At 39.6% G+C, this 9,661-nt stretch overlaps 1 protein-coding gene across 2 annotated transcripts in view; it reads right to left on the bottom strand.

Moving 5' to 3' along the window:
• PREX2 (phosphatidylinositol-3,4,5-trisphosphate dependent Rac exchange factor 2) overlaps positions 1-9,661 on the bottom strand; it is a 173,764-nt gene that overhangs the window by 26,813 nt on the left and 137,290 nt on the right. For both annotated transcript variants that reach the window (XM_042036246.1, XM_042036247.1), the window contains exons 37-38: positions 2,280-2,346; positions 66-256 (exon numbers count right to left, since the gene is read on the bottom strand). In XM_042036246.1, the coding sequence (XP_041892180.1) occupies positions 66-256; positions 2,280-2,346 (258 nt within the window). The remainder of the gene's footprint in view (positions 1-65; positions 257-2,279; positions 2,347-9,661) is intronic.

The raw sequence follows: 9,661 nt of genomic DNA, 5'->3' as shown, positions 1-9,661 counted from the left end.
CAGTCTCCAACCTGCAATGATGGAATGACTGACTGCAACAAAAGGAGGAAAAAAAATGGTCCTACCGGTGAACTCCGCTGTTGCACATAATGATGTGACAAGCTCCAAGCCTGCTACAGAGTTCAGATGACACCGAGAGCAATCCCACTCCGGAAGCGCTGCATGCGGTGTACGCACAGGCAGCCGTGCGCTTGGATCGGATAAAGGACCCTATGAGTCGGTAAAGTTCATCCAAGCAATTGAGAGGCCTCATCAGCTGCAAAAGAGGGAGAGAGAGATTTAAATATTTGCTCCTGAAAGCACATGAGATACTCTAACAGAGAAGGTCATCACAGATACAGGTAGAACACTGGGTCTAGCTGAGAAAGCCAAAGCCAAACTCCATGACATAAATACAAAACACGGAGTCTTCTGTTACACAACCTATGACCACATTGCTTTTCAGTTCCTCCCATCACTGACGGTTCCATTCCCAGTCCTGCCTACAGCAGTGTTTTTCACTTCAATAGACTCGATTGACCCATGAGTGCTGTATCCGTTAATGGACTGGGAAAAGAAGGGAAGCCATAAATAGGCAACCTACAACCGTACACATATACAGGAAGATACCAAGACTCATTAATTGACTTGCTGAGAAAATCAGCTTACAGTTATGACAACACTGTCCTTTATTTAGCAAATGTCTAGTTCCTAATACTCACTAACAACATCAAAAAATAAAAATTAACAGATATGACAAAACCATACTACAAAGCAAGAACAGTTAACTTTGTAGCAAGACTTAAAAGAACCCCAGCATTACTGTACTAAGAATGAATGAAGTAAAGAAGGCAGCTTTCAAGTGCAAAGCTTGAGTCAGAAGAGGAGCCTTCAAAAGTGGTCTAGCAATGAAAACCAGTATATCAGGGTGCTTTGCGTAAATGAGGTGTTCACAATCCAAACTTGCAGATCACATAACTCCGAATTCCCACTTCTCTTTATTCCAGAAACACTTAAAGATTCCAACAAACCCCCATGCTACTCAAAGAATTAATCTTTTGAAAGACAGATTAATTCCCTAAAGACAATTTTAACTAGTTAGAGAAATAGCAGCCTCACTTGTTCCTGTGATAGTTACTTCACTTGAAAAGCATAGAGATCAAGTAAATCAGCTATAAAAACCAGCATATCTAAACTGGGGTACAAACAGATTTAACTTGGTTTAAGTCCTACTGGTTTAACTTGCATCCGTCTAAATTGATTTTAGCTGGTGTCATCTACTAATGCAGAGCTATGGACAATAAAGTGAAAGGTGCAGCCAAAAATGGATGATGCACTCACTCTTGGCTTGCTCCAGTTGCAAAATAAATGCATTGGCTTAACCTAGCATCCCTTGGTCAGATGTGGATTAGGAGATGCTTTTCTCTTGCCCTTGAACTTTTTGCTTAAATAAATAGAGAACAGGTTTAGGGATAACAAGCACTTCCCTCACAGCTAAACATCCCCTGCTGCACCTGTGACTGCTAGGCAGGTTGCTGACACCCTAGGGAAGGAGTGGCAAACGTCCTTCTTCCTTCCTGTGCAGTCCTGCATGGATCCAAGAAACAGGAACTAATCAGTCTGTTAACACCAGTGCTGGATGATACTGATGTAAAATTTTAGTCTGTCATTGGGCTCAGCTGATGAGCACTGTTATTTCTCAAGCCACAGTAGCTCAATCACTTTTGTAGGCAAGACCCCAGGAACTTCTTTATTCCCCCTACTAGGCTGCAATATAGGAATTAACTCTCCAACAGGAGAAGAGAGCATTAAATGAATTTTCATAGCCCCTGGGATCTTTCAGCCACAGAGGTTTAAAGACAGATGAAAGCATTTGAAGAAAGGCTAAATGAGAAGATTCAGAAGAAAGCCTTCTGAGCAGGATGCTGAAGGAGTATTTAATTTGGAAAAGCGCTTCCAGCTTTCAGAACAAAGAATTTCTGCCTGCACCTGTCCTCCCCCATCCTACCCCACATGCTCCTAGAGCAGTTGCATTGCTCTGAAAGTACACTGAAAAAGGAAAGTAATGATTCCTCTTCTCAAACACAGATACCCTCCTGCCACACCTTTTAATACAGAACCACATGGCACCACCTACCCCAAAAACACAGGCAGGACAAAATGCTGCAAGAGAGCTTCTCCTTTTCCTGCCCCTCACCCCCTGGATTTAAATAATTCAATTTTTGATAGAATAAAGAAAGGCTCAGTAACACAGTGTGTAACACGCAGAATTTAATTAGGCACTTAACATTTTTATTTACCTTATCTATATAAGCTGCTTTAGATGTTGAATTTGGAGGCAAGTTTGACTTGTCCAGGTAGAATGCCCTGAAAGAACAAACAGATAAGTAAGGCAAAAACTAATTGTTTCAACTCCTGAAAAAAATTTCTACAAGTGACTATTCTTAGACACCATCTGAAGGTTGGAGTTTTCTTTACCTTATGGTAAGAGAGGGTCAAGGAGTAATACAATAATAAACAGGCACTGTCACTCCTTCTTTTAAAGTAATAGGGAAAATTTTTTGTTCTGGAGACAAAAACTGTCCCTCTGCCCTTTGACAAAATTTTGCCCCAGTGCAAAATTTGAAAGTCTAGTTATCAGAAAAAAATGGGATCTGAAAGTGATTTTCAGCAAAGATACCCATGAAAACATCTGTGGCAACTGTATAGATTTTAAGAATGACTTTGGGAAAACTGGCACAAACAGTGCCTGAGCTTCACACACTGCAAGTTTTTTTATATTTGCTGTATAGAAGTGCAGTAACATAAGAACACAATCCTCAACATGAAACACAGTACTGAAAGAGGAAACATGTACATGTTCACAATATAAAAAGAAACAAAAAACCAAAAACCTTACAAGGGACACATATACATCATACCAGCAAAATGGCACTTGCAATGTGTGCAGACATGCACACATGTACAAATAAAAAAACCCCTGCCTTTCTTTCCAATTTCCATACTTCTTTGTGTTCTGGTTTGGCCAAATTTAGAAATATATCCTCTGAGGGAAGGCACCCCTCCCCCACCAGGTTTGGGAAAAAATAAATTTTCCTCGAAGGAAAGTTAAGGAGATAAAACTATTTATTTAACAAACACACGGGAAAAGGAAAATAAAGCTGAATAATAAAATCTCTCGCTGTGGAGAAAAAACCTGGGAAAATGTCAGAGCCCTCCCTTTGGTCTCCTCGGAGCTGGGGCTTGGCCCAGGGCCAGGCCCTCTGTGCCTGGTGGAAAGTCCTCCTGATGTGTTCTAATATTGTAGCAGTCCAGTGGAAAAAGGAGAAAATCCGAAATTCCAGGGAAGAAAAAAATTCAACTCTCAGTCTCTCTCTGGAGAAAAAGAAACAGAACTACTGGCCAAAAGCTGACTGAAAAAAACCCAGCAAGCCGGGTGCCTCCTCCCTCCCCTGCTGCAGATGGAAAAAAAAAAAGTTGCTATCTCTGTGTGACCTTGAACAAGCTGCAAACTGCTTTGAAAAAGTTTTGCTCAGTTTTTTCCTTCCCCCTCTCAGGCTCAGTTTAGAGGCATAGAAAGGCACAAAAATTAATTTCTGGGCATAGGCAGCGATATGGGATACACATCATAAGGTCACCCCAAGATACTTTGAAAATGAATTAGCGCATGAAAGGAAAAACCAAAGAAAACTCATTTACCTGCAGAACACAAAAGTGATGGAGAAAGCATACTTAACTGTATGAGGTTTATCTACTGTGTATCAACCCATATTCTCACAGTTCCTGCTACAACCTTTCACTTAACAATGAACAGTCCCAGAAAAAGTTTATATAAAATGGACAAGTGCAACATATGCTGTCTTCAAATGCAAAGTTGATGAATTTCTGTGTGGCACGAAGGAGGCTGATATTTTTCTACCCTATAACAAAACACCCTTCTACTTCCTCTACACCAAAAAAGGAAGAGCTTCAGCAAAGAGCACACAGGAAGCATGGGGCTCTTCTCTCCTGTCCTCTTCAACTCAGGAACCCTAGAGGAATTTTTGTTTTAACTTTTCAACTTATAAGTAACTTAACTGCTCACTGCAGAGGAGCATAAACATCTCATAGGCAGAGGAAATATCCTACATATATCTTTGTGATAAGATCACAGGTTTTATTGCCTCTGCAGCAACACTTTAAAGAAGCCTGTCCCGGCCCACAGCAGTGAAGTTGGACCAGATGATCTGTAAAGGTCCTGTCTAACCCAAACCATTCCATATTTCTCTGATCACAAAACTCATTCTGCTGGTTGTAAAGCTCCTAAAACTTCCTGTGGCAGCTGAAAATAGAAACATTTGACAGGCCTCCCTACCTACCAGTCAGAACCAGGCAACAGCTACCACGGCAGCAACTCTGGGCAACATTTAAATGAAACAAAACAAGAGAAACCCCACTGAATTATGGAACATATATAGGAAAAAGAGAGAGATTCACCAGTGACAACCTCAAGGTATCACTGTGATCTAGCTCCACTGTGTGTGCTCAAGGCATAGACCTGACTAAAGGTCAAAACTGAGCCACAACTCAGGCTGGAACTATGGAGTTTGGTAACCAAATTTCAGTTGCTTTAAAATATGGAAAAAAAAAAAACACTCAAAAAAATTGCATCCTTGCATCCTAACTCTCAAACAAGAGGATCAGCTGGATCCTCCAGTCATTAAGGCACTGATTCATGTAGCACACAAGGTTAAAAATCACTCCCCCTCTTATTTTATGGTTTTATCTAGGAGAGAAGTTACATTGTTGTACATTTGGTGGACAGGAGTGCAGACTGCAGATCTGAATACCTGTTACTCTTCAATAATCTGGAATAATTGAGTTGATTAAAAAATCCATCCACCTTTTATGCTAGTAGACTTTGCTTCCAGTAGTTTGTAGTTTTGAAAAACAACTTCCAAATTTAAGGTTTGAATTAACTCCCTCAGAAAGCACAGCAAAGTTAATCTAGTTCTGTTATTCCATTAAACCTGTTGCATGATCCACATTGTACTCTGTGTCAAAGGAAGCTGGACACTATTGAAAGGAAAAGAGGTTTGTAGAGAAAATTACTCATAAATCACTTTGAGTGGCCACAGCACATAAAAGCTACCTCAGCAGCAACAGACCAACCTTTTCTCTTTGTTAGCAAAGCTAAAAAACAGCCTCACCCTGCTTTCCACTGAACATTATCAGACTGAAAGCCTATACTGCTTTTTCCTGCCATACAATAGGAAAATCTCCTTCATTCAGAGACTGTTCAGCAATCCCATCTCTTTGGACTGTTATTCCAGAAAATTCAGATGCATTAAATGAAACCAGAATCCAAATATAGAACAGTACACTAATTAATGGAGTACATGGAAAATAATTAACTCAGGGTATAAAATGAAGCAATATGGACACTACAATGGGATATACGATTATACAAATTACTCCATCAATTCAGCCAATTATTCATTAACCTAAAAAAAACAAACAGAAAATCAACTATATATAACATTCGTTTTAAGTATCAAAATATCCTGTTACAAGTGAAACTATTCCTTCCCCATCAGATAACACTCCCAGATGTTTCTCAAGTGCTTTATTTTTATTGCTTTTCATAAAAACTGTCTTCAGTGTTTTACAGTACATGACAACCTGTGGACAGCATATAAATTTCCAAAGCACTTCACTTAATTACTAAATGCTTGTTAAGGTCCTTAATCATATTTTATGGGAAAAGTTAATGGCAATCTTGGCATGGTGCCCAATTTGGAAAAAAATTTCTAATCCATTTGAAATGAACCAGAAATGAAATCATAGTTCTTTGTCTCCAAATGTGATGTTAGTTTAGCTTTTAAAGCTTTGCAATTTCTCTAAGATCTAGCAGAAAAGCCTTTCTTTAAAAGAAAAAAAAAGGTAGATAATCCAATACACAATGAATCTACTGGGGATTATTGCTGTGTTCGACTTTTGTAAGATATCCCCTATGCAGCAATGCCAAATAATGGGGACAAGTATCTCAGGGAAAACTAATGCTGGGATAAGGTAACAAACATCTTAAGAGTTCAAAAAGAAAAGTCTCTCACAGGATAAATGCTTTCCCAAGATGTCTTCCCAGAACTTAAGTCCAAAAGATATGCAGAAGTACTTATGTTTTCTTAGTGAAGCATTTTACAGGGTACCCTCCAAAACTGACACAGACATGTATAAAGTCCTGAAAAGTTGAAATTTTGTAAATAGAGCCCTAAGAAGGTTTCAGACACACATTCCTGAGTAACTTTGAAGAGATAGATGATTCAAGCAAATCCAAATGTTTAGTCTTATTCTCAATTTCTTGTGCCAGTAAGCACGTAGGGTTATCCTAGGTAGTGTGAATCTTTTCTTCAAAATACAAGGGTAGTAAAGAAATAATTGAAGAGGCGGAGGTAACTGGGTTGTGGCATTAAATACCACCAAGTTGATGGTTCTTCTCTATAAAGGTTTTGCTTTAGTGTTGTAGAACAGAAGAATTTAGTATTTTATTTCCACATCACTGTGGCAAACATAAATTAATTCATACTGTCCTCAACAGAAGGATGGAAATGGATCTTAATTCTAGTAGATTTTTTATCCCTCAGTTACAAGATATTCATGACCTTGTAGAAAAGTACAGTCAGCAACCTGAGAACCTGTTCACATCAGAACAGAGGAGTGGAGTAGGGAGGTGTTGGAGTCCCTAATTATTTTCTTCAGCTCTAACCAAACGGTACATATTTATGACACAGATAAACAGTATCTCTCTGGTTTTGCATCTATGTGCATGCATATTTTTGTATTTCTTTAATAACAATTCTGTGTTCTGCCCTCTAGTTTTTAACTATACAGGTCAGAGTGTGTATAACATTCTTGTTACACATATGTGTGTGTATATATATTTATACACATACATTTGTAAATGCATTTATGTACACATAACATATGTAAAAATTCAATTTTTTCTGTAGTAAATGTATCCATTTTCTGTTATAACAAATTGTTTCATGCATTCTTTCTGCTAAATGGCAAACCTCAATAAATGATAAATCACCAAGTATAATTACCTTCTCAACCCATGCTGAGACTCAGCAATTTTCAATCATGTCTCCTAGCATCTGTCAGTAATACCATCCTGTGTACAGTGTCACCAGCATCCTTAGTAGTTACAGAAACGTTTAATTATAACAACTGAAAAGCTTCCTGACAGTACCATGATTTTAAATTCTCAAAGAGCACATTCAGTAATATTTTCACCTTTCACAACTATTATGCAAACTGAAATGGAGAATGGAAAACTTTAATACCATGTGACTCTACTCATGTGTAACTTACATTTCATGTCTAAGCAACTCAGTAAGCCCTACCCTTTGTCTTAACACCCTTGTACTCAGCACTCATGAGGCCACACCTCAAATCCTATGCTCAGTTTTGGGCCCCTCACTACAAGGAAGACCCTGAGGTGCTGCAGTGTGTCCAGAGAAGGGCAATGAAGATGGAGAAAGGCCTAGAGCACAAGTCTTAGAAGGAGCAGCTGAGGGAGCTGGGGTGCTTAGCCTTAAGAAAAGGAGGCTCAGGGGAGACCTTATCATTCTTGTTGTTGTAATGAGGTGGGGGTTGGCCTCTTCTCCCACGTAACAAATGAAAGAACAAGAGGAGATGGCCTCAAGCTGTGCCAGGAGAGGATTAGACTGGCTATTAGGAGAAGCTGCTGTACTGAAAGGGTTGTCAAGCACTGCAAAAGGTTGCCCAGAGATATGGTTGAGTCACTATCCCTGAGGTATTCAGGTCATGTGTAGATATGGGACTCAGGGCATGATTTAGTGGTGGACTTGGCAGTGCTGGGTTAACAGTTGAACTCAATCTTAGAGGTCTTTTCCAAACCTAAATAATCATATGACTCCTGGCTTACCCACAGCACAAAGTGACAAACCAGCTTTTGTCAGTCTCTACTGAAGTTATGGTTTAGGAATGGTATTCTCCAATTTAGTCTTCCCTCTGAAACCAGTCCAAGCTATGTACCATTGCTTGCTCCCCCTTCCCCTGCAGCAGGCTGGAGAGGAGAATTGGAGGCACAAAAGGTAAAGATCACAGGTTGAAATAAGAACAATTTACTAGAAACAGCAATGGGACAAGAAAACAAACAGTAAGAGCAACAATATTAATGGTAAAAGTGTACAAAAGAGAAAGTGATTCCCACACAAAAATGCTCTCTGTGGAGTCCACAATCTGACTGCAGCCATGCCCCCTGACTGCTCCCTCTGGCTCAGGACCAGCACCACATTTACTCCACCACTTCTCCTTGGAAGAGATTCCTTTCCCCTGCCCCCAGTAATGATGTGAGGTGGTATAGAATAATCTCCTTCTATGAGCCATGTCCCTCCTGGCTACTGCAAAAATTAATCATGTCCTGGCCAGAACCAGGACAACTATTATTCCCCTCTACTATGGGAAATAGTGCCCCTTTTGGTAAAGAGGATGTGACTATATGGTGAGACAAGAAAAATACGTAGAGAGAAAAATTATCAGGTTTAATAATGCTTTTAAATACTTACAAGTGGGGAGTGGTGTTAAGAAAACTTCAAGAAATGAAACTTAAGGACTTCCTTGGCAACTGCCTGCTTTAGTGGAGTAGACGAAGTATAGCAGGGACACAGATTTTCAGCTCTTGAAAACCAAATCCCCAAGAAACTAGACTCTTGAACTAAGGGGAGAAGTCTTCATACTGCTCCTCATTTTCTTGCAAGACTGCAGCATCTGGCTAAATTACTGGTCTCCCATCAATTTAAAGTCTCTTCAGCCTACAGAGATATGCTGAGCAATTGGCACTAGAATGAGTACAAGTATCTGAGGTGCAGAGGAGGATGCTTGCAAAGCAACAGTCCTGCTATCAAAGCAGGCCTTTCACAGCCCTACTCCTAAACCTTTATAAACATCAAAGGAGGGGATTAAATAAATGTGAGAATAGAAATGTGAAGACAGAATGTCATGGATGACAAAAAAAAACAGGAAAAAAAGATCCAATTTGCTCTATGTAACACTGCCCACTTTTCACATGCAACCTGTTATCCAGAATTTAGTCTCTAGCATCTCTACCTATGTCCAAGAGTGCTTGAAACCATCCTATTTGTGATGTGAAAAGGAAGTTCTTTGACCGCAGACCAGTTACAGCAGCCCCTTCTGCTTCTTCCATCATTATCCAAACAGCCAAATCCATACTGAACCAAATGATGCTATGTCATCTCTTCTACATTTCTCTTTCATACAGTGGATGTCTCCTTTTTAGCTCCTGATATTCCAGACATGGAATACACTTTGAAAGGGACAACATGCCAAATACTAATCATGTGGTTAGGCTTTTGACTACTGCAGGCTTGGGCTGGATTCCTATCAGGGACCAGGAGTGAAAGAAAAGGCTCCACCTTTGATAACTGCAGATACACATTCTCTGTGCTTGCAGAGGATAAAGAAAGCAGGATGGACCTGATGTCCACCTCAGTGAGCAAAGAGTCAGTACATATAATCTACCAAGACACATGATTTTAAATTACAGAACACTACCGATAACAAATACTGATCACACTCTGTCAACAAGTCTAAAGAAACAATTAATTTACATTTGCAGAATGAGTGCAGCACTGAAAAAGGAAAAAAATCCCAAAGC

This window comes from Corvus kubaryi, unplaced genomic scaffold (genome assembly GCF_017639235.1).
Source record: "Corvus kubaryi isolate FWS band 111438036 unplaced genomic scaffold, C.kubaryi_AGA036_p1.0 37385, whole genome shotgun sequence".
In the NCBI taxonomy this organism is placed as follows: domain Eukaryota; kingdom Metazoa; phylum Chordata; class Aves; order Passeriformes; family Corvidae; genus Corvus; species Corvus kubaryi.
The sequence above is the reverse complement of the archived record's forward strand: the minus strand, read 5'-3'. Positions and strand labels throughout refer to the sequence as shown.